Genomic DNA, 26,222 nt, shown 5'->3' with positions numbered 1-26,222 from the left:
TGTTTTGACAGGTTAACCTTTGCGTAATAAAAATAACATAACTCCATAATCCAATCATGATTTCCTTTGATTCCAGTTTTGCTAGAAACTAGATTCATAGAGCTTCATTTTCTTAGAAGGAACCATGATCCAATTATGTCTCTAAGTGGACTGAAATTTCATTTCAATCTAAACAATTCTGCAGATGAATTCTCTGGGCGATGGCACTGGGCAAGGCACACATCACCCAGAGACATCACCCAAAGTGCAAAACTGCATTAATTTAATGATTTAATCTGTGGGGACCACCCATATTGGCCATGGGCACCCTCCATAGGTTGAGGGAAATCTGAGGGACCACCTCATACCTTTGGAATCATGTGGACCCCACCTAGGTAGCTAGAATGAAGGAGAATTAGCTTAAAAATGTATTTTGAGCTTGGGACAGTAGCACCAAACATGCCTTAGTGAAGCCTGGCCTATAAATAGGAGGGCCTAGCCCTAATTTCGTTTTCCCTACTGTTCCTAGCATTAGAGAGGAAAAAGAGAAAGAAAGAAAGAGAGGGAGAAGGAAGGAGAAGAAGAAGGAGAAAGAAGAGAAGGAAGAGGAAAGAAGAAGGGATTGTGAGCTTGGAGCTTGGGATCGAATTCTCCATAGCTTAGGTATCTGGGTTTGAACTTAGAACAATCTTCTCAGCCTATTTCACTTCTGTATTTTGTGTTTTACCTCTGAAACTTGATCTCTGTGGCCTTATCTCTGTGTGTTTGCTTAGGATTTAGCATGTAGAAGCTTTGTATAGCCTTGGATCATCCATGCATGTTCTGTAATCCATGTTTTGTTCATTATCTAGGCTAGATATAAATCTGTTAGACCATTATTTTAGCTTTCAGTCATGATAGATAGATGTTTCATACTCAATATGTATGTATACCATGTAAATGGTGAGCTAGAGACTTGGATCCCTACATGCATGCTAAATTTAGGATGTTATAGCTTAGGGTAGCTGCTGTAATAGGTATTATGATTTGTTCCCATATGAATTACAACAATCCAGGCAGTTGCATGCTTAATTTCAGCCATGCGTGATTGATCTCTGTGATATCTGAACCTAAACTAACACCTAAATGGTTAACCAAACCTTAAATCCTTTAATTCCATCCCATTCAGCTTTATTCAAGTGTTACAACCCCCCTGAGATCATCCATGATTGATTTGGGGCCAACCCAGCAGCAAAAACCAGATTTAAAGCCTGAAAACCCGTGTTCTACAAGCATTGGGCGATGCCACTGGGTGATGCTGTGAATGAAAAACTTCACTGTTTTGCTGATTTGACTTGGGGGACCTCCACATATGGACTATAAACAGTGTAAGGAGGTGGAAAATGATCGAAATACCCCTCCTCACATCCGTCCATAATTATGAACACCTTCGGTACCTAAGTGGGCCCTACAGGGCTTCGAAACCCTGTCTGTGTTGGTCCTACAACACTGCTGACCTAGGGACTGTGTTGTAAGGATATTGTGACATAGAACCATGTACTACAGTGATAAAATACGATGTTGACACTAAACCACATTCTCCGGGTGATGCACTGGGAGTTTGACCCAAAGAATTATAACTTAATGTTTAAGTTCTCAAATCTGAATCCAATCAAACCTAGACCAACCCTAGGACATTAACCTTTTCTAAATCATGATTAACAAATTTTAATGGCCCGGTTAACATAGGTTATAACCCTGAACACGTGGCGCAGTGTCAGATACCGACGGGGACCGAGCCGATAGAAGAGCGAGCAGGAGCACTACAAGGTGAGTGGAATTACACCATGAGTGTAGGTGTAACATGACTGATGGGTCATGACAACAACAACAATATTTACTGTCTTTAATTATTTTAAATTGTTTTATATTCTCATTTGAATTCTGAATCTTATCTGATGAACATTGAAAATGTATGATAATGCTTGTATGTGAAATTGCTAGATTAGAAGCCGTAGCCGGCTTGGAAATGAGGCCTGTGGTAGCCCGTATTATGGGATACGGTTGACACCGCCTGACTCATACGATGCCATATAGACATGGGGCTAGAGTTTCATCACCCGTGCTACCCACCCTTGCCAACAGGGGTTAAGGTATTGGATGCCTGTGGGAGCCACAATTAAATCATGAGCTATATGCCGGGCTTTACGCCACAATTAATGTCAGGAGCTATATGCCGGGCTTTACGCCACAATTAATGTCAGGAGCTATATGCTGGGCTTTAAGCCACAATTAATGTTAGGAGCTATATGTCGGGCTTTACGCCACAATTAAATCATGAGCTATATGTTGGGCTTTATGCCACAATTAAAAAGGGAAAAGAATTGAGCTAAATACTAACGGCTACCCCACAGGTTAATCACAGAGGGCTGGTCGGGCTGACCTTGGTGAACGAATGCGGGAGCTGACTAGTCCTCTCTGACAACTCAATGGGTGTATCACGAGAAGGGGTAACCAAACCCGCACCAGGGATACATGTATTGGGGATTGTAGTAGCACTGACCTGACTTAGTTGTGATGTTAGGTGGCTAATAAATAAAATGACCTGCACCTCATGTAGGACTCATTTGGTTGTGCTTGCATGTGCATGCATGGTTTCTATTTCATTCACGAGCTCGGTGGAGCTCACACTCTTGTATATTATCTTTTAGTTGATTTTGCAGGAACAGATTTGCCAATGGGCGAGGAAGCTGTCGATAGAATTGTAGATCTTCCTCATCTCTTTGCTTAGTGATTAAGTGTCTTTCTTTCAAGAAGTGTAATTACCAAGATAATGTATTTATTGAACATAAAAGGATATGTATATGGTATAACATAGGTATTTGGGATTTTATTATTGATAATATAAATCGTCTGTGGGTAGTTCGATTTTCCGTTGCACTCTGATATTCTTTTATTATCTTTTAACCTCAATGTGTGGTTTGTGACGTGTAAATACTGCTTCTTGATCCTTGGGGATTGGCGGATGTCGTAGGATATCCGGTCACTTGCCTAAATCCTCCCAGGGGGTGGTTTGGGGTGTGACAGGTGAGCCAGTGTTAGATCAGCCTGGAGGTAGGCCTGACCCCATGATAGCCAAACATATAGAAGCTGATGTGGATGAGTTCATGGTTGAAGAGGGTAAGTTACACGCATGGGACGCGTCACCCATACTGTTCTAGCCTACTGGTGGCAATGTTGATGAGGAGGAAGAAGATTGGTCTATGTCCTCCACTGGCGGTGGTGGGACTCGGACTCAGACTCAGACTCAGACTCATAGAGATGATGATGGTGTTGAAGGTAGTGATGGTGGAGATGGTAATGGTGGAGATGGTGATGATGGAGGTGATGATGGTCAAGCATATGAGGGAACTCGAGTCCCGTATAGAGAGCAGTCCATCTCCAGCACAATCAGAGTATAGTTCATCTCATTCACATCCATATGGCGAAGGGCAGTTGACTTGGGGTGGGGGGGAGCATATATCTTCTCCATCCATTCCCAATTTTGAGTATGACTCCTACTCACAAGGACGTAGTGGATCGTCTTTTGTGGATGACATCTTTTCCTACCCAACCCACCAGCCATACGGCCCGTACCCGTACATGCTCCCAGAGGTATCATATCATAGTGGATCAGTGGGTAGTACTTCTTCACAGTTCGGTGACCCATATCCTAAGATAGGATGTTAACAAAACAGGTTTGTGGAATAATGCTTGAATGATCCATGAGATCAGTCAAGCTCTCTATTTATAATAATAATAAAAGAGATTACAAGGGGAAACACTATTCACGATACTGTTCATGACACTGTTCACGTGAACAGTGTCACAACCCTAATTACATTTCTACCCTTGCTCATAAATACATAAATAAAAAATAAATAAAACACCCAAAAGACCAGAATACCATGGGGGGTGTACATAATTTAACACTCCCCCTCAAGTTGGTGCAAATATAGCAATCATGCCCAACTTGACTAGAATGGGATGGAACAATTTCCCAGATAATCCCTTAGTGAAGATATCAGCAACCTGATCAGCAGACTTCACAAAGGGAACACAAATCAACCCTTCTTCCAGCTTTTCCTTGATGAAATGTCTATCCACTTCAACATGTTTAATGCGATCATGCTGTACCGGGTTGTGTGCAATGCTGATTGCAGCTTTGTTATCACAGTACAACATCATGGGAAGATGAACAGGAACACCAAGATCTTGTAGCAAGCCTTTCAACCAAAGTAACTCACAAATGCCTTGTGCCATAGCCCGAAACTCGGCTTCAGCACTAGAACGAGCCACCACATTCTGCTTCTTGCTACGCCAAGTAACCAAATTGCCACCTACAAAAGAACAGTACCCAGAGATAGACTTCCGATCTACAGAACCAACCCAGTCAGCATTGGTATACGCCTCTACCCATAGGTTACCATTAGGAGACAGAAGAATGCCTTTTCCAGGAGTTGACTTCAAGTAGTGGAGAATTCGAAGAACAGCCTCCATGTGAGAAGAATAGGGATCATGCATGAACTGACTCACAGTACTCACAACAACAGCAATATCTGGACGAGTGTGTGAGTGATAAATCAGCTTTCCCACTAGGTGTTGGTACCGGCCTTTATCAACAGGTTCACCCTCATTTTCTTTGAGACGAACAGTAGCCTCCGTAGGAGTATCTGAAGGGTGACATCCTAATAGACCAGTTTCAGCCAACAAGTCTAGGACATACTTCCTTTGGGAGAGAAAGATGCCTTTAGAAGATCTGGCAACCTCAATCCCAAGAAAGTACCGTAGCGGCCCTAGATATTTAATCTCGAATTCCTGCCCAAGAAACCTCTTCAACTGGCTGATCTCATCCCCATCATTGCCTGTAACCACAATATCATCCACACACTATAAGAACAGCGAGCTTCTCACCAACCCTCTTTATAAAGAGAGTATGATCAGCATTACTTTACTTGTAGCCAACGGATGTCATTGCCTTGTGGAACCGACCAAACCATGCTCGAGGTGATCGCTTGCCCATACGATGCTCGCTTCAATTTGCACACCTTGCCTTCATTATTGTCGAAGAAAAACCTGGTGGAATATCCATGTATACCTCCTCACAAAGTTCACCATTTAGGAAGGCATTCTTCACATCCAACTGTTGGAGATCCCATCCAAGATTAACTGCACACGATAGTAAAACCCGAACTGTATTCAATTTTGCAACAGGGGCAAAAGTCTCATGATAGTCAATCCCATATGTTTGGGTGAAGCCCTTTGCAACCAAACGTGCCTTATACCGATCCACAGACCCTTCAATCTTTTGTTTGACCACAAACACCCACTTACATCCCACTGGTTTTTTTCCTGGAGGGAGGGTTACAAGATCCCACGTGTTGTTTTTTTCTAAAGCTCTCATTTCTTCCAACATAGTTGCCTTCCACTTTCCATCTGTATATGCTTCCTGCCAGTTTTTAGGAATAGGAACAGAAGAAAGAGAGGACACAAATGCACAAAAAGATGGAGAAAGAGAACTATAAGCAATAAAGCGAGAAATGGGATGCAGGGTGCAAGTCCTAGTACCTTTTCGATGAGCAATAGGTAGATTGGAAGGAGAGGCCTCACCACAAGGAGGAGGATCTGACTCCTGGGTCGGCAATTGGATAGGTATTGGTGCCACAGTGGATTGATGCTGCCTTCTGTTGGAGTGTCTCTTGTAGGTGATGATATTAGAGTTGTCAATTCTCTTCTGAAATTCACTGATGGTTCTCTGGACTGGAGTCAACTCCCCCTAACAATGATCATTACCACCATTATTTCCTACACACTCCCCCTGTAAAGGAGTCCCTACAGATGAAGGGACAACAGCCAAAGGAGGCTGGGCAACAGCGGTAGGAGGCTGGGCAGCAGCCAAAGGAGGAATTTCAAAGGGAGGAAACACAAGCACATCTTCACTGGAACTAGAATTCTCCCCCTGAAGATGTGTAGACTGATAATAGGTAAGACTTTCATGAAAGACCACATCCATACTGACCAAAGTACGACGAGAAGGAGGGTGGTAACACTTATAACCTTTCTGGCTTCGAGAATAACCCAAAAAAATACACCTTAACCCACGAAGATCAAATTTGCCATGAGGTTTAGTGTCTCTGGCATAACACACACAACCGAAAACTTTGGGAGGAACCACAAAGGTGGAATTCCCATGTAAAATATCGGCCGGACTACGGGAGTCAAGAACACGGGAAGGCAACCGATTAATAAGATAGGTTGCAGTAAGAATAGCATCCCCCCAATATAGGGAGGGAACATGGCGCAAAAACATCAACGCCCTGGCCACTTCCAACAAGTGTCGGTTCTTCCTTTTAGCTACACCATTTTGGGCTGGGGTATCAACACAACTTGTCTGATGAACAATCCCATTATCAGCAAGGTATTTCTGAAATTGAGTCTCTGTATACTCAGTCCCATTATCACTTCTCAAGACTTTAAGAGTAGCATTGAACTGAGTTTTGACCATGTTATGGAAATGCTGAAAACAAGAAAAAACTTGACTTTTTGTGTGTAAAAGATAAACCCATGTGTGTTTAGAATGACAATCAATAAAAGAGACAAACCAACGGTAACCAGAAACCGAAGTCTTACGATTGGGGCCCCAAACATCAGAATGTACTAAGTGAAAAAGTGAAGAACTCCTTTTATTAGAAATAGAATAAGTTGAAAGTGTCTGTTTGGCCAGAACACAAGCCTCACAAAAGAAATCGGTCTTATCATAATGTTTGACCAAAGTAGGAAATAAAGATGCTACGATGCCTAAGGGGGGGTGACCTAATCTAGAGTGTTACTGATAAATTTCAGAAGATACTAAGGAATTCTGATGTAGTGGTAGTAATGGAGGTGGAGTGAGACGTCCATCGTCAAGCAGGTACAGGCCACCATGCACTTTACCCAATCCAATCGTCTTCCCAGAGTCCAGATCCTGAAAAACACAATGGGAAGGAAAAAAGATTACTTTGCAGTTAAGATCACGAGTTATACTACTAATAGAAAGAAGGTTAGTAGTAAAATTTGGAATATGTAAAACATTGGACAAAGGAAGGGAAGGAGTGCAGTTAATGATTCTTTTTCCAGAAATGGAGGACAGGGAACCATCAGCCACCTTGACTTTGTCTTTCCTAGAGGTAGGAGAATAACGATGGAAGAGGCTAGAGGACCCGGTCATGTGATCTGTAGCTCCAGAATCAATGATCCAAGGATGGAAAGCTACAGAGGCACAATGATCACCAAACAAAATACCTGACCGAGCAAAGTGTGAACCTGAAGGAGTAGACGAAGTGGCAGTAGCTGGTGTAGTAGAGACAACAGTAGTGGAAGACTTTAGCACACGTAGGAATGCCTGTAAATCCTCCTGAGATAGGCCAGTGTCAGTAGTAGGGGCTGTAGTGACAGACTCAGAGTGATTGGCCTTGGTTTTTGGTTTTCGCTTAGCAGCCCGTTTAGCCTCAAAGTCAGCGGGCTTCCCATGAAGTTTCCAACATTTGTCCTTGGTGTGATAAGGCTTATGACAATGCTCATAAGTAATGATGCCGATAGTAGTACCACCCACAGAGAGAGTGCCAATTGGTGTAGAAGGAGCTGGTGCAGTAGTCTGGAGGGCTGATCTGTCAAGGACAACAGGGTGCAACATAGCAGCTCGACGATTTTCTTCAGAGGAGACCAAAGCATAAGACTGCTCAAGTGTGGGAAAAGGGGAATGGCCCAACACTTGAACACGAATTGGGTTATACTCAACATTCAACCTAGCCAAGAAGTCATAGACCCTGATTTTATCCACATGTTTCTTATAAGCAGCCAGATTAGTAGCATTATCAGGTTGGTAATCAGAGAAGTGGTCCAACTGTTGCCAAAGGTTGCGTAGAGTAGCATAATATTTAGAGACTGTTAAGTCCCCCTGAGTAGTATGAAGAACCTTCTTCCTGAGTTTATAGACCTGTGCATCATTACCAAGCTGTCCGTACGTTTCCTTACAGGCTGACCAAACCTAAGAAGCTGTATCAAAAAGGAGGAACCCATGTGCAATGTTCGAAGTCATAAAACCAATCAAATAAGACATGAGAACACCATTGTTGGCAAGCCAGCGAGTCAGGGCAGCACCTGGGGCGGCAGGTATGGGACCAGTGCCATCAATGTGGCCAGTGAGACCAAAACCAGCAATAGCAAAAGAGGCTGACCGAGACCACAAGAGGTAGTTGCTACCATCAAGTTTGATGGGATTGGGCTGAAAAGTATGATAATCTGATTTTTCATGTCCAGGTTGATTAGAAGTTGCAGTGGAAGTAGCAGAGTCACCCATAGTTGCAACAAGGCTGTGGAGAATAAAAAACCAGCAATTACACCAAACCAAGAGCTGAAATCAAGGTCGAGTGGGCCAATATGAAGGGCAAAATAGCTCCCAAAAAATCAGCAGCATCAGAGAGATCCCTTCTACAGAGATCGACAATGTCAGGGTTTTGGAAGAGAACCTGAAATTGGAGATCGATTTGGTGATGGGGATCCAAAAATAATTGACGAAGAAGCTTGATTGAATCTGTCCAGGAACCTGTAGAGGATGTCTTTGATGAAGAGAAGAAGCTCTAATAAAAAAACAGCAGCAAACAGCCAAATTCCCCAAAATCGATAATGATTAGGGTTTTAGAAAACCCTAAAAAAGAGGAATCGATTGGGAGGAGGGGTCTTCAACAACCAAAAAAGGCTTGAGGGCAGCTGGTCCAGATCGCAGATGAGTGTCCAAGATGCAGAAAACCAGCCTTGATCAATGGTAGTGGCTAGGGCTTCAAAATTCTGGAAACTCCAAAAATCGCAGACAGGAACCAACAGCAATCGAACCATATAAATTATCTCATAAAGGGGAAAAACAGAGGTGGGAATAGGGCAGCAACTAGATCATATGATCACCTCTGTAGTGCTGCCCTTAGGAAGGGAGAAGCAAAGGAAAAAAAAGCAGAGAAAAGAAATCGAGAGAAGGGGAGGAAAGAAAAAACGATAGGAAGGAGGTGGGTTTTGAAAACTTAGATTAGAGAAATTTTGGCTCTGATGCAATGTTAACAAAACAGGTTTGTGGAATAATGCTTGAATGATCAATGAGATCAGTCAAGCTCTCTATTTATAATAATAATAAAAGGGATTACAAGGGAAAACACTATTCACGATACTGTTCACGTGAACAGTGTCACAACCCTAATTATATTTCTACCCTTGTTCATAAATACATAAAAAATAAATAAATAAAACACCCAAAAGACTAGAATACCCCCATGGTATTCTGGTGTACATAATTTAACAGTTACCTTTAGCATGTTGATGATGTAATTTACATGGCCACTGTGGATAACTACACTCGTTTCTTCTCCCAGACTATGACGTGGCATCCATTTGTCCTACAGTCGGAGAACAATATATGTCGGCTCCATCGGACTATGAGTGGGATCGATCCTGGACGGCGGAGTAATTATTATTAGAAAATTTGTAAACATTTGAGTCACTTGATGACTACTTGACTTGTACTAGACTATTGGGGATATTGTCATATTGATATCATCTTCTTAAGTTGTTAACTTGTTATTGACTTAATGTATTTAATATTATGACTTATGAGTCATTCACTTTATGTTTCCAACTTCCAAGTCAATTTACTTATTAAATCATAGTTGTCACGTCGTCACGGCGATCCAAGTCGGTGGAGGGGTGTCATGTCGATATATCGACATGTCGCCCATCATGGCGTTGCCATGGTGGTCATATCGACCATGTTTTATTTTTTAATTTCTCTATTTTTAATGTCATTTAGTATGCTATAATATACCCTATAACATCAAAAATTAATATGAAAGTAAGCAAGGGGCTGTAATCAGGGCTGGAAGCAACCATCGAACTCCAGGAATCAAGAGCTGAAATCATTGTTTATCCTCCTAGCAATACGGCCAATACGGTAGGCTCTAAACTCATCATCCATCCATATCTGTGCTGGAGCAGACTGACCTCTACGTCGTCGTCTCTGGTACATTCTGAACTGTTGGCTCAGTGGGCTGATGCCCTCATCACATAAATTGTTGTGGTTTCCTGAGAGAACTATTTTGTTTCTTGTATAACCCAATTATTTCATCCTTTAATTGAACTGAACCAGGATTTTTCTTTTATAATATCATGTCATAAAATTTTATGTGATTTCTACCCTATAGCACTAAAGCTCAAATTCTTGATTTTTCAAACGGGACTTCAATATTTGCCTATTGTATTCCTCTCTTTTATTTCTCTGTAAGTCTAACCCTAATTAACGAAAGGGCTGTTTTGACATCTCCTGATCAAGTCCATCTCTGATGGCCATTACCAATATACAAGCAATCTTTAAGCTATCATATAACCAAAAGTTCTTCCTAGGCCCTGATATTTGCACCTTAGTTTTCATCTAGTAGCGATGGTAAATGGCCAAGCTATGTTCATCGTATAGAAGAGCAAGGATACAGAAATTTGTAAAAGATCCTGGATCAACCTCATACAACACTGATAAGAACCATCTCCTAGAGAACAAGAACAAAATTATGCAATGGATTGAGCCCAGATGACACCAATTGGGACCTGGTTTACCTGTAGTTCTAGCAATTAAACTTTAAACATGGTAAATAGGAAATATAAAGGAAAAGGGGTTTTATGGACTAGACATCTAGACCTGCTCCTACCAGTTTAGGAAACTAAGATGATAAAGAAAAAAGGATTTCATAGAAGGAAGTGCCTTTTTTCCTAATCAGTGCTGATAACTTGGATGGGCCAACCAGCAACAAATACCATGTCTACATAACATATGACAAAGACTTCTGAGCTGTTCCCGTCATTACTTTATAATAAGTTCATAACCATATTTCACCCTGTTGGAATAGGTGGTTATAAGGTTATAAGGGCAGATGGTCTTTTCAGTTTGTTTATTTCTGTTCTGTGTTATCTCGGTTTTATGTAAGGGCAGTTTTGTACTAAGTTATATTTTATTATGAGAATATATATAATATTGGGTAACCTGCGATAGAACATTCTGTTCTACCGCAGGTCCCCCCTCTGTTTGCGATTTGCTTCTCCTTCTTCCTCTTCTCCTCTCTTTTCTTCACCTTTCTCTAATCTGATTGTCTAGATTCTGGTATTAAAACATGGTATCAGAGCTGATTTAATCAGATTGGAGCCCCCACCATGATCCTCTGCTGATTCTCCTTTATTGAGTTTTGCTTGTGGTGTGCAGCCACCTACAGCTGCTTTTTCTACGATGTAATTCCACTCCTTTGAAGAATTAATGGAGTGAGTTCTATGTTTATCTACCTTATTTGATGACTGGTTGGAGCTATTCCTCGAACAACATTGAAAGCTGCTGAAATCGATGGCAGGACAAAACCCTGACAACAATCAACTTTCTCTCGGAAGGTCCTTTTTTGCATTTCTGTGATTCAGGCCTACTTCTACATGGTGTTTAGTATTTTTGGGGGTTATTGCAACCTGGTTTGCCTTCTGTGATGCTAATCTGAAGGTCTCCTTTCTATTACCAGACCCTGAGTTCGATTATGTTTTTTTTTCCTTACCTTGGCTACCTCCATTAGTGAAATCGATTCTGGTGTTGGTGCTGTCAATTGCTACCTTTCTGGCTGCAGATCAGTTTTTTGATTTCTTTATTATCAGCTGCTGTTGTGGTTGCTGCTTCTCCACTTCTCTTGCTTCAGAGTCGATTTCCCTGGGCGCTTACTTTTATCAATTTCTTTGAAGTGTGGTTACTATGGCTGATTCCAAGACACCTCACAGCAATGTCAATGCTGAGATTACCTCCATAAAATTGAAGGGGAATTCCAACTACCTATCGTGGGCACAGGCTGTCAGGGTTTACATTATAGCTAAGGACAAGCTTAGCTACATTACCTCTCCTCCTCCAGAACTTGACTCTGAAGATTACAGCACTTGGAACAAGGAGAATGCTATTATCTTAATTTGGTTATGGAACAGCATGGAGCCGGATATTGCTGCGAATGTTATGTTCCACACCACGGCAAAGGGAGTCTGGGATGATCTCAACGAGACATACTCTCAGGAGAAGAGTATGACTCGTATCTTCGAACTCTATGAGAAATTGTTTCAGTTTCAGCAGGCGGACAAATCTCTCTAAGACTATTACAGTGCTTTCAAGGGTATGGTTGAAGAATTAAATGTTTTCCAGCCTCTTACTACTGACATTGAAAAATTGAAGGCTCAAAGGAACGAGTTTTTTGTCTCTAAGTTTTTGACTGGATTAAGCCCCAGTCTCAAGGCTGTTAAAGGACATCTTTTGGCCGGTGAATCTGTCCCTTCCTTGAATGACACCTGTTAAGATAGGCTACTTTACCCGATAGGGGTAACTTAGTCCTAGTTTTATTGTTTTTATCTCTTTTAGTTTTATCTCATTCTGTATTTTTTCCCCCTTCAACCGATCTCTATTTGGCATTCCTAGTGGGAATGGGAATATCTAATAGGATTGGGCTGAGGTGGCATTCCTACTTTCACTATGACTACATGTAATTCTTATTATTATAAATAAAGGGCCTGGATGATCGATTTTGGTCATTCAAGCATTCAAACACAAGGGCTGTTTACATGGTATCAGAGCCAACTCTGATCTGAAGAGCAGCCCCCTCGATATTTTTGTTTGTTCCTCTCTCTCTCTCTCTCTCGGCTTCTGGTTTTCTTCTTCTCCACCACTCTCGGACTCTCAATATCATTCAGGGCAGCAACTTTGAGGAGATCCAATGGAGATTTAGCTGCTGCCCTCAATGACACCTCACTGAAGATTATTCAAACCTGGGTGAGATCAGAATCTGCTGCAGGTTTCCTCCAAACCTTGGAGATTGAGCTGCTGCCTGTTTCAAGCTGGATTTCTGTGTTATTTTTGGAGATTGATCCCTGCCCTTATTGATCTACACCTTACCTACTTTTAGATTGCAGCTTTGAATCCAAACAACATTAGATTCAAACCTGCGATTCCTTTGCTTTTAGCTATTCCTAAATTTTTTAAAATTTAGGGTTTCTTATTTCATCATCAGAAGTTGCTGGTTTTTTTAGGGCTTATTCCCCACCACCTGCAGGGCCTTCGATCCTAGTTTGAGCCACTTCTGAGGGTTAAATTTGTGGGAATTTGAAAACCCGTGCACTTACATGATGTCTGACATCACTATAGCTGACTCTGATTGATCTTCTCGACCAGAGTATCTTCCTTTTGCTTCTCCCACCAAACTAGATGGGCCAAATTATCTAATGTGGTCCAGATCCACTTAACTTACTATTGCTGGCCGTGACAGGACACCTTACAGGCACTACTCCCATTCCTACTAAAGAAGGAGCTGCCCTGACTAAATGGTTATCTACTGACTCCATGGTTATGTCATATCTCATTCATTCTATGCATCCTTCAATTGCACTGGGCTACCTTCTCCTAGACACTACTGCCCAGATATGGAAGGCTGCCAAAGACACCTATTCACAGGTAGGGAATGATGCTCAGGTATATGGATTAAGGAAAAAATTCCATGACACCAAGCAGAATGATTTATCCATCCCTCAATACTATGCTGAACTCTGCAAGTGCTGCCAAGAAATTGATCATTACTTTGATTATCAGCCCACTAATGCCACTGACATTGCTGCCTACAAAAAGCATGTCGATAAAATTAGGGTTTATGATTTTTTGGCTGGCCTTAATGTGGAATACGACCCAATTTGGGTTCTGATTCTAGGCAAAGATCCTTTCCCTACTCTGGAACAGTCCTATGCTTAGGTTAATAGTGAAGATCGCCGAAGAACTGCTAGTCTGCTATGCTTAACACTACACGTCCTGATCGATCAGCCTTGCATACTGGGGTTGGTTCTACCCCTTCGGTTGCTGACACTTCTAAATCTGAGAAACCAATAGTTTAATGTGAGCATTGTGGCAAATTATGGCACACTAAGGCCACTTGTTGGAAGATACATGGTAAACCAGCCGACTTTGATGCTAAACGTGCTGCTCGAAAATCGAAAAAACAAAGCTAATCATACTGAGGCTATCACTCTTGCTCCTCCTACTGACACTGGACTGTCCAAGGATGAACTTCAGGCTTTCCGTCGTATGTTACAGGCTTCTGCTGCTTCTACTACATCAACACCTGCTAGTTCTTCCACTCCTCCAGGTTCACATTTAGCCCACTCAAGTATTTCTTTTGCTGGTCATTGTCCATCGGTAGTCTCCTCTCTCTGGATCATAGACTCCGGTGCCACTGATCATATGACTGGATCCTCCAGCCTCTTTACTCGTTACTCTCCTACATCTGGTAAAGATAAAGTACGGGTGGCTGATGGCTCTCTCTTCTATCTCTGGGAAGGGCTCTATAAGTTGCACTCCTTCCTTATCTTTATCCTCTGTTTTACATATTCCTAAATTTACCACTAACTTTCTTTCCATCAGTAGTCTTACCCGTGATTTAAATTGCAAAGTAACTTTTTTTTCCTTCTCACTGTGTGTTTCAGGATCTGGCAACAGGGGCGACGATTGGATGTGGTAAGATGCATGGTGGATTGTACCTGCTCGATAATGGGAGTCCTCCTTCACCACCACCTTTGGCTTCTCATATACATCAAAGCGCGTTAGTTTCTTCTAAACTTCAACAAATGGCATAACAGACTAGGTCACCCCCCCTTTAGGAACATTATCCCTTTTATTTCCAGCATTAGCTAAAGAATGTCATAGAAACGAATTTTTTTGTGAAGCCTGTGTTTTGGCTAAACAACATCGTTCTACTTATTCCACTTCTAATAAAAGAAGTTCTTCTCCTTTTAATCTTGTTCACTCTGATGTTTGGGGTCCTAACCGAAAACCATCTCTCAAAGGCCATCGTTGGTTTGTTTCTTTTATTGATTGTTATTCTAGGAGTACGTGGGTATATTTAATGCACAACAAAAGTGAAGTTTTTTCTTGTTTTCAAAATTTTGATAAGATGATTCAAACCAAATACAATGCCACTCTCAAGATATTGCGGAGTGACAATGGTAAAGAATACATGGATGGTCAGTTCCAACACTACCTTGCTGCTCATGTTATACTCCATCAAACCAGTTGTGTCGATACCCCAGCTTAAAATGGTGTAGCTGAAAGGAAAAACCGCCACCTCCTTGAGGTGACTCGGGCTCTTATGTTTGCCCAATCTGTCCCTTCCCAATATTGGGGAGATGCTGTCCTGACTGCTGCCTATCTCATCAATAGGCTCCCTACCCGAGTCCTTGACTCTGACACCCCTGCTTCTTTACTGCAGTGTTGTTCCTCCTTTGTCGTCCCACCTAAAGTTTTTGGTTGTGTCTGTTATGTTCGGGATACCCGCTTTCCCGGCAAGCTCGAACCCCGTGGGGTCCATTGTATTTTCTTGGGATATTCTTCATCCCAAAAGGGATATAAATGTTACCATCCTCCTACACGTCGTACCTTCACCAGTATGGATGGTGTCTTTCATAAAACTCTCTCCTATTATCAATCTACACCTCTTCAGAGGGAGACTTTCAGTGAAAATGTGATGGTTGACCTTCCGGTACAGACCCAGACCCGGGTTCAACCACCCATTGATCCCATCCCTCAACTGACTATTGCTTCCACCCCTCTTCCCTCTGCTGGTGCCCAACAGGATTTTCCCCAGGGGGAGAACTTAGACGATGCTGAAAATCCTATTGGTGACAATTCCCTTCAGGGGGAGATGACTCCAGTCCAACAAACTATTAGGGAATTTCAGAAGAAAATTAACGACTCTAACCTCAAAACCTATCACAGGGGACATTCCAAATACAAGCAGCTCCCATCCACTGCAGCACCAGCACCACCACAATTGTCGGCCCTTGAACCAGATCAATCTCCAGGTAACATATCTTCTCCTTCTTCTCCTGACTTACCTATTGCTCATCGTAAAGGTATTCGGGCTTGTACCCAACATCCCATTTCATGTAGTCTCTTATGACTCTCTTTCTCCATCCTTTCGTACATTTGTCTCTTCTCTTTCTTCTATTCGTATTCCCCAAAATTGGCAGGAAGCTTTTACAGATGGAAAGTGGAAAGCAGCAATGATGGAAGAAATGCAAACCTTAAAAAAGAATGATACATGGGAACTTGTGGTTCTTCCTCCAGGAAAGAAACCAGTTGGATGTAAGTGCGTGTTTGTGGTGAAACAGAAGGTAGATGGCACTGTGGATCGGTACAAAGCATGTTTGGTTGCGAAGGGATTTACTCAGACTTAAGGGATCGATTATCAGGAGACTTTTGCACCAGTTGTAAAACTAAACACCGTCAGAGTGTTACTTTCTTGTGCAGTGAATCTGGGTTGGGAATTACAACAATTAGATGTGAAAAATGCCTTCCCGCATGGAGAACTTGATGAGGAAGTATATATGGACAATCAGCCGGGTTTCTCTTGTGATAAAACCAGCGGGAAAGTTTGTAAATTGAAGCGTGCTTTATATGGGCTACAAAAGTCCCCCCGTGCTTGGTTTGGACGATTTCACAAGGCAATGGTCTCTACGGGTTATAAGCCGAGTAATGTTGATCATACCCTGTTTATCAAGAAGAATGGTGAAAAGGTAACCATCCTCATACTTTATGTGGATGATATTGTGGTGACCGGGAATGACAATCATGTAATCACCCAGTTGAAGACTTACCTTAGGCAAGAATTTGAAATAAAGGATCTGGGAAACCTAAAGTACTTTCTAGGGATAGATGTTGCTTGGTCTGCTAAAGGCATATTTCTTTCTCAAAGGAAGTACATCCTAGATTTATTGACCGAGACTGGGATGTTAGGGTGTCATCCTTTTGATACACCTATGGATGCTACTACCAGACTTGAAGAAAAGGAGGGAACACCGGTCGACAAGGTCACTATCAAAGATTGGTTGGTAAGCTCATTTATCTGTCTCATACAAGACCTGACATAGCAGTATCTATAAGTATGGTCAGTCAGTTCATGCACGATCCACATTCCTCTCACATGGATGTTGTTATCCGAATCCTTCGGTATTTAAAGTCAGCACCGGGAAAAGGAATTCTTTTGTCTCCAAATGGCCATCTTCGTGTTGAAGCGTATACTGATGCAGATTGGGCTGGTTCCATTGATAGAAAGTCCATTTCTGGCTATTGCTCATTTGTTGGTGGCAACCTTGTTACATGGTGTAGTAAAAAGCAGAACGTAGTGGTAAGGTCTAGTGCTGAAGCTGAGTTTCGTGCTATGGCACGAGGTATTTGTGAGATGTTATGGCTCAAAGGTTTATTACAAGATATTGGTACTCCTGTTCATCTTCCCATGATGTTATATTGTGACAACAAAGCTGCTACTAGCATTGCTCACAACCCTGTTCAGCACGATCGTACCAAGCATGTGGAGGTTGACAGGCATTTTATTAAAGAGAAGTTGGAAGGAGGGCTGGTGTGTGTTCCTTTTATGCAATCTGCTGACCAGCTCGCTGATGTGTTTACTAAAGGCTTAAGTGGGAAGGTTTTTCATCCTATTCTTGTCAAGTTGGGCATGGTTGATATTTATGCTCCAACTTGAGGGGGAGTGTTAAGATAGGCTACTTTACCCGATAGGAGTAACTTAGTCCTAGTTTTATTGTTTTTATCTCTTTTAGTTTTATCTCCTTTTCTGTATTTCCCCCCCCCCCTCCTTCAACCGATCTCTATTTGGTATTCCTACTGAGAATGGGAATTCCTAATAGGATTTGGCTGAGGTGGCATTTCTACTTTCACTATGACTACATGTAATTCTTATTATTATAAATAAAGGGCCTGGATGATCGATTTTGGTCATTCAAGCATTCAAACACAGGGCTGTTTACAACACCTTTTCTAGGCTGCAGCATATTGTCTCTCCTAGTTCCAAGCTTGAAACTTATCCCAAGGAAAATTCTGCTTTCACTATTACTAGAGACCGTGGTTCAGGGGGAGGAAATGGATTTAGTGGTAGTAATTCTGGATGATAGCATATTGATAAAGCAGCCCGATTATGTTCTTATTGTGGGAAGACAAATCACACTGTTGACACATGTTGGTCCACGCATGGGAAACCCGAATGGGCTCAAAACTTGGCCAATCATACAGCTTCTGAAGATGGTACTGATTTTGTTACACCTAGTGATACTAAGGCTAGTTCGAATATGGGAGATTCTTCTACCAACCTCTGTATGAGATGCAACAACTCATGCGTCGCATCAAGAGTCTAGAATCATCTGCTTCCACTTCTGGGGCATCCACCACTACTGCCACTCTAACTCATGCAGGTACACCTGCTGCTCTCTTTTCCACTCCTTCCACACCCTGGATCATTGATTTAGGGGTTTCTGCTCACATGACTGGTAAGTCCTCTGTTTTTAGTTCTATTTCTTCTAGTTCTCATACCCCTCTTGTTATTGTGGTCAATGGTTCCTCTGTTATCGGACATGGTACTGTTTCTCTTAATTCTAATATTTCTCTTTCTTCTGTCTTACATGTTCCCCAATTTCCCTTAAGGCTTCTTTCTGTAAATCAACTTACTAAACATTTGAATTGCTCTGTAACCTTCTTTCCTTCTTATTGTGTTTTTCAGGATCTTCACACGAGGAAGAAGATTGGTAGAGGGTATGAGAAAGAAGGACTATATTATTTGAATGGTGCTGCCCCGTCTGCTTCAACTGCAGCTACTACTATTGGTGAAGAGTCTCTGTTTTGATGGCATTGTAGGCTAGGACATTTAGCTTTGTCTAGGTTAAAAGTTGTTTTCCCCAGTTTAAATCTTTGAATAAGTTAGAATGTGAGGGTTGCGAGTTAGGTAAGCATCATTGTGCTACTTATCTCTCTCGCTCTGTGCCCCATAGTACTTCTTTATTTTCATTAGTGCATTCAGATGTATGGGGTCCTTGTTGGCAAGTAATAGACATGGTTTCCGGTATTTTGTGACTTTTGTGGATGATTATTCCAGAACTACTTGGCTGTACCTTTTAAAGATAGATCAGAATTTTTAATAGTGTTTCCAAATTTTTGCAATGAAATAAAAAATAAATTTAATGCTTCAATAAAAGTGTTTTGGTCTAATAATGCTTTGGAATTTGTTCAAACTGAGATATCCTCTTTTTGTGTTAATAATGGAATAATTCATCAAACTAGTTGCTCCTATACTCCTCAACAGAATGGGGTAGCGGAGCGGAAAAATAGGCACTTACTTGAAGTTGCCAGGGCCCTCATGTTGCATATGCAGGTGCCCAAACATTTTTGGTGTGATGCAGTTCTTACTGCGTGTTTTTTGCTTAACTAAATGCCATCTTCTATTCTTGGTGATAATTGATAAATAACCATTTTCTATTTTATTTCCCGATGTTTCGAGTTTTAATTTGCCTGCTAGGGTTTTTGGATGTGTTTGCTTTGTTCATAATCTCCATCTTTATGCGGATAAATTGGACCCTCGGTCAACCAAATGTATCTTCTTGGTTTACTCTAGGAGCCAGAAGGGATATAGATGCTATGACCCTCTCACTAGAAGGCAATTTGTGAGTACGCATGTTAACTTTTTCGAAGGTACATCCTATTTTTCTGATCAGCCCATCGTGTCCAGTGATCTATTAGCCGTGTCTGACAAACCTCCTCCCATTCCTACCATTGTTCCTCTGTCTACTTCTCCACTACAGGTGTACCGGCGCAAGAGGCACATTGGGCAGCTCTATACAGATCAGACTGGCCCTTCTGCATTGCTTCCTATACCTTCTTCAACCTTTGATGGAGATCCGGTTTTTTTTTTTGGGTGAATAGAAAAATTCATTACCAACGAGGAAAAAAAATACAGCAGCTCCCTTAGGGAGCAAAGAAGAACATAAAAGAACTTGAATCCTCAAGAGGAGGAGGATCGGAGGGAGGTAGAGGAGAGCCCCCAGGAGACAACAATATGCCTGTTCCTTGGGGTGTCATTATAAAAAGAGGGGGGAGCCAAAGAAAGCTTGGCATTAATCTCGAAGGAAATGGCATCCCAAATCTGCTGATGAGTTCGCGATTTGGAGGTCCATTTCCTTAGATTACGCTCCATCCAGATGTGGTTGATTGTGGCACAAAAAACTAGTTTTCCAACAGTGTCACAAATAGAGGAACCTGCAAAGGTCATGTCAATCCTGAGCCACTCTCTACTAGAGATCCGGTTTTACTTGTTCTTCCTGACTTACCAACTGATCCGGATCCTGATGACTTACCCATTGCCACTCGGAAAAGTAAACGTTCATGTACTCAAAAATCTTTAATTACCTATCCTATTGAGAAGTTTGTGTCTTTATCTCATCTTCCATTTGGTCCTTGTAGTCTTGTTATCTCTTTGTCTTCCTATACTGTTCCTTGCACTCACACTGAGGCTCTTAACAATCCTGCCTGGAAAAAGGCCATTGATGTGGAAATGGATGCTTTATTGACTCGACATACATGGGAGTTGGTGGATTTACCTCCTGGTAAAGACCTAGTCAAGTGTCAGAGGGTGTACTATTAAGTATCATTCTGATGGGTCTGTTGAGCGGCTCAAAACCCGCTTGGTAGCTAGAGGGTACACCCAGACTTATGGTGTCGACTATTTTGAGACCTTCTCTCCTGTGGCTAGGCTGAATTCTGTTCGCCTCATTATTTCTCTGGCTATAAATTTTGATTGGCCCTTGTACCAGTTAGATATCAAGAATGCTTTTCTTTATGGTGACCTACTTGAAGAGGTCTATATGGAGCAACCTTAAGGCTATGTTGCTCAGGGGGAGAATAGTGGACGTGTGTGTAGGCTGCACAAGGCCATTTATGGGCTGAAACAGTCTCCCTGAGAGTGGTTTGAGAAGTTTAGTTCAGTTGTGACTGGTTTTGGTTTTACTCGGTGCTTTTCAGACCATTCGGTGTTTGTTTGTCGCCAAGGAGAGAAATTGGTTGTTCTTGTCGTTTATGTTGATGACATTATTGTGTCAGGGAATGATAAGAGTGGAATCAAGGAGGTGAAAATTACTTAAGCAGCATTTTCAAACTACAGATTTGGGCCAGCTTCACAACTTGCTTGGGATTGAAGTTATTCGAAGTAAAAAGGGTATCAGCCTGTCACAAAGGAAATATGAGTTAGATCTCTTGACCGAAACTGGTATGCTTGCAACAAAACCAATAGATATTCCTATGGATCCTAATCACAAGTTTGGCTCTGATGATGGTAAGGGTCTGAAGGATGTTCATTCCTACAAAAGCTTAATTGGGAAGCTGCTATATTTGATAGTCACTAGGTCAGATATTTCTTATGTTGTTGGTGTTCTCAGCCAATTTATGCAATCTCCTTGTAAGTCTCATTGGGATGCAGCCATTCAGATTCTTCGGTATTTGAAGGGGGGCCCCTGGGAAGGGGCAGATTTATCGTCCAAATAAACATATTCAGCTTGTTGCCCACTCTGATGCAGATTGCGCAGGCTCGGTTAGTGACCGTCGATCTACAACTGGGTACTGTATGTTTGTTGGGGGAAATCTGGTTACGTGGCGAAGCAAGAGACATACCATGATTGCCAGGTTCAGTGCTGAAGAGGAGTATAGAGACATGGTCCATACCACTGCAGAGCTGACGTGGGTTAGGTCTCTCCTACTTGAGATGGGTTTTTCTATTCCTACCCCTATGAAGATGTTTTGTGACAACCAGGCAGCCATCTATATTGCTAGTAATCCTGTCTTTCGTGAGAGAACTAAGCATATAGAGGTGGATTGTCACTTTGTTCGCAATGCCGTCTTGAAGAAACTGGTTGAGACTTGAGACACCGTTTGTCTCTTCGTCTGATCAGATTGCTGATGTGTTCACAAAGTCCTTGTTTGCTCCTAGTTTTCGGTCTTGTTATAACAAATTAACAAGCTGAGCATGGGTGATGTATATGCTCCAGCTTGAGGGGGAGTGTTGGAATAGGTGGTTATAAGGTTATAAGGGAAGATAGGTCTTTTCACTTTGTTTATTTCTGTTGTGTTATCTCGGTTTTATGTAAGGGCAGTTTTGTCCTAAGTTATAATTTATTATGAGAATATATATAAGATTGGGTAACCTGTGGTAGAACAGAGGTCCCCCCTCTCTTTGGGATTTGCTTCTCCTCCTCTCTTTTCTTCTCCTTCCTCTAAAAACACACCCATTTTCCATCCTGTTTCTTGTATGCAGCAGCTACAAATCATTTTCAGTTTCATCTCTGTTCAAGCTTCATTTCTTACCAACCCGTGAAAAAAAGAAAAACAAAAACAAAAAAAATTATTAATGCTTTCATGTTTCCTTTGTCCAATCAATGCCTTCTTTCTACTTTTTTTCCCTTCATTTCTTTACCTTGTTTCTTCTTTTTAATTTCCCCCACACCCGCTACTTTGTTTCTTTTGCAGTCTACTTGAAATGTCCACTAGGATTTTCCCCACTAGCTACGCTGACACTAATTTTTTATCCTACCTTGCTCCCACCTAGGGAAAAAGATACCAAACATGTACTTTAACACCCTAATGGTTATGATCATAATCATAGTTATCAAGGCGTCGCTTAGGCGTCCAGGCTCCTTGGGCACCTTGGTCGCCTTGCCGCCTTGTTGGTGTCGCCTTGATTTTAGACCCTCTCCAACGCCATGGTTGCCTTTCCGCCTTGATAACTATGATCATACTTCTCAAGTGAATTAAAACCCACCAATACTCAAATAAATAAAAACTACAGGTGGACGTTTGAGTTTACACAGCATCAATTTTGTGCCCCCCACAACCCGGCTAACTTTTCGGAGTATACTGAAAGTGGTGGGCGAGCAATAATAGTACAGGTTTGGTATGAGAAGACACTTACAAAGGAGACAATAATAGATAATTACTAACTTTTCGGAGTGTACTGACAGTGGTGGGTGAGCAATAATAGTACAAGTTTGGTATGAGAAGACACTTACAAAGGAGACAATAATATATAATTACAAACAATTAACAGAATTGAATGGACTTACAGAGAGGCTCTTCATGAGAAGATACTCCACATCCTCAATGGAAAGTTTTGTACGCTCTGCGATGACACTTAATGGAATAGTTCGATCTTCTGAAGGACAACTGTGGCAATTGATTAAATTCAGCAATACACAATGGTGGAAACAATATGAATTAATAATCCATCCTCGATAAAGTATATAATTTCTAACCAACGCACACCTGAATATTATTTCCATCAAGCAAAGAATGTTGATCTTTTCCAATAGCTTCTTCTCATTCTGTACTAATGCTGGCTGAGCGCTCAGCGCAGCTTTATGAACATAACAGAGTTCTTGATAGCAAACTAAATCACCAGAGTTGAATGCCTGTAGAATATAGTATAGCCATTCTACTTTTGTCCCCAAAAGACATTTTATCTGCAAAAAAAAATAAAAGGTTAAAAATTGAAATACTGGCGCACGTGCACACACACACACCCCGCTACCCGAACCTTCAGGAACAGAGCAAAGACCGGAGGAACTCAAAAGGTACATTGTTGTATAAGAGAGAAGGAAGGAAATTATCTGAAAATAACCACTATCTGGAGTGACCACTATCTGGAGTGAGTCCAGTACTTCTCTTCGGATGGTGTTTGGTTAGTCTGACAAGGAGAAAGCACAAATGTAGTGAAAAAGGGAAAAATGTACCACTTTCACATGTTTTCCTATTTCATAACATTAATTGCTCAAGAAAATGATGCCTCGGTTTTCAACATCTTTCCCAACTCATCCAACTTTCCGTATTCAACCAACGATTAGGTTTGATACTCGGGAATCTGCAGAAAAATCAAAAGCACATTCCTAGGCCAACCAAATGGCATATGCAGAATGGCACTTTACATTCTCTCTTTTAAATTACCTCCATACTCTAAATTTTCTTTGCCATTTCCTCTATCCGAACAACAAAAATAACCACACACACAAAGGTATCTGTAACTCAGGCCAATATTGATCCAAACAAGTAAAAGCTATATGCGATATTTGCTGGTCATCCAATGCATAATACAAAGAGGGAAATGACACTTGGTGAGAAAATTGATTGGAAAATATGGTGTTGAATGCAACATCTTCAAAGCCCATCTTTAGCCATTTTCATGCAGCAAGGTTTTTTGATTTGTTATGATGCCATCTCAAGTCATGAAGTAATCCAAATCTGAAATCAGTACAATAATCTGGCTAGTTTGATCCAACCAGCTAAACCGATGGTCACCAAATGCATTGCCTCTTAGAACCATCAAAAGACAGCAACAGCTAGACCTATTAATACATCTAAATTGTGAACAAACCCAGACTAGAAATTTGGGTCTCTAATACCAAAAAATTCCTTGAAAAACTCCATACAATGGAGTAGAGTTTACAGCACACAATTGATCCCAACAAATTTTCAAACTGACAGAATTTAGCTTCAACATATATGTTGAATAATGTAAACCAGAATACCATGGGGGTATTCTGGTCTTTTGGGTTTTATTTTTATGTTCTATGTATTACTTAGCTAAGTCGGCTAAGTAAGGGGTTTTTTGGTCATTAAGTTGTAATTCTTAAAGCTATTAATACAAGGCTTGATTGATCAATTCGATCATTCAAGCATTCCCCAAATTTCCTGTTTTACAAACATGGCATCAGAGCCAACTTCTCTGATTTAGGTTTTCAAAACCCCATCCCCTCCATCGTTTTTCTCTTCCATCCCCTTCCACTCGATCTGCTTCTTTTCTCTTCCTCCTCCTTTGGTTCTCTTCACTCACTAGGGCAGCACTAATGAGGTGATCATACGATCTAGATGCTGCCTTCACTTTCACCTCTTCAATAGATGGTTTAATCAATCCTCAAGTTCGATAGCTGCTGCTCTGTCTCTGCGATTTTTGGGATTCTCCCCTTTTGAAGATCGAGCCCTTTTTTATGACTGGAAACTGATTTTCCCTATTGGAGATCCACCATAGCAGTATTGGACAGCATCTATCACAGACATCTCAAGTTTTTTGAAGCCCTTACTCAATATTGATCTCCCTTCAGGGCAAAACCCTGATTTTTATCAATTTTTGAGTTTTCTCTTTTCTGATTGGCTGAGCTTTGGAGATCTGATTCATATTACATCAACGCTCACTCGACACTATTGGTGCCCTCTTCTCCTGAAGTTTTTTCCAGACTTCAAATATTGCACATCCTTGGATCGAATTCAGGTTTTGCTGTTTTTTTTTTTACTCTCGGCTGCTGCATTGTGTTTGATAAAAGGCTGCAATGGATGGGTCTCATGTTACATCTGCTACTTCTGGTGTTGAAGGACAACCTAAACCTGATTATCTTCCATATGCTTCAGCCATCAAACTTGATGGGACAAATTATCTGATGTGGTCCCGTTCTACTTACTTAACTATTGCTGGCCGTGGCCTTACTGGGCATCTCCTTGGCACTTCTGCTGCACCTTCTGAACCTGGTCATCTTCGTGGTCGATGGATGTCTAATGATGCTATGATTATGGCATATCTGATCCACTCTATGCAAACTGACATCTCCAGCAATTATCTTTTATTGGAGACTGCCCACCACATATGGAGTGCTGCCAAGGAGACCTATGGACAGGCAGGGAACAATGCTCAAGTGTATGAAATTCGAAAGAAAATTCATGACACTACACAAAAGGAGTTACCTGTCTCAAAATACTATGCTGCCCTGAAGGGTCTTTGGCAGCAATTGGATCATTACTCTGCTTTTCAGCCTTCCACTCCTACAGATATTGTAGCCTATAAGAAACATGTGGGCAAAATTCGGGTCTATGACTTTCTGGCAGGTCTGAACATTGAGTATGATCTTATTCGTCAGCAGGTTCTTAGTAGGGTTCCCTTCTCCCTGCTCTGGAGCAATCTTTTGCCTTGGTTCATATTGAAGAATCTCGGGGAGCTGATATGCTTCATCAGACTCCTGTTGATAGGTCTGCCCTCTAGGCTGGTTCCAACCCTACACCTACAGATGCTTCTCCCACTGCTGCTACTTCCACCAAGGAGCCTTTTAAGTGTGAGCACTGCAACAAACCTTATCACACTAAGGCTACTTGCTGGAAATTACATGGGAAGCCTGCAGATTTTGAAGCCAAACGTGGTCTTGGTAAAACTAAAAACAAAGTCAATCACACTGAAAGTGTAGTTGCAGCTCCCATTCCTGACAATGGTCTCTCCCAGGAAGAATTATAAGCTTTC

General features: G+C 41.6%; 1 protein-coding gene across 1 annotated transcript in view; it reads right to left on the bottom strand.

The window, feature by feature from the left end:
- Positions 1-23,893, bottom strand: part of LOC122665408 (26S proteasome non-ATPase regulatory subunit 13 homolog B-like) — a 31,450-nt gene extending 7,557 nt beyond the window's left edge. The window contains exons 1-3 of the mRNA XM_043861556.1: positions 23,888-23,893; positions 23,210-23,406; positions 23,011-23,110 (exon numbers count right to left, since the gene is read on the bottom strand). Of these exons, the coding sequence (XP_043717491.1) occupies positions 23,011-23,110; positions 23,210-23,406; positions 23,888-23,893 (303 nt within the window). The remainder of the gene's footprint in view (positions 1-23,010; positions 23,111-23,209; positions 23,407-23,887) is intronic.
- Positions 23,894-26,222: the final 2,329 nt, after the last annotated feature.

This window comes from Telopea speciosissima, chromosome 6 (assembly GCF_018873765.1).
Source record: "Telopea speciosissima isolate NSW1024214 ecotype Mountain lineage chromosome 6, Tspe_v1, whole genome shotgun sequence".
Classification (NCBI taxonomy): Eukaryota; Viridiplantae; Streptophyta; class Magnoliopsida; order Proteales; family Proteaceae; genus Telopea; species Telopea speciosissima.
This window is presented reverse-complemented; position numbering and strand designations above follow the sequence as displayed.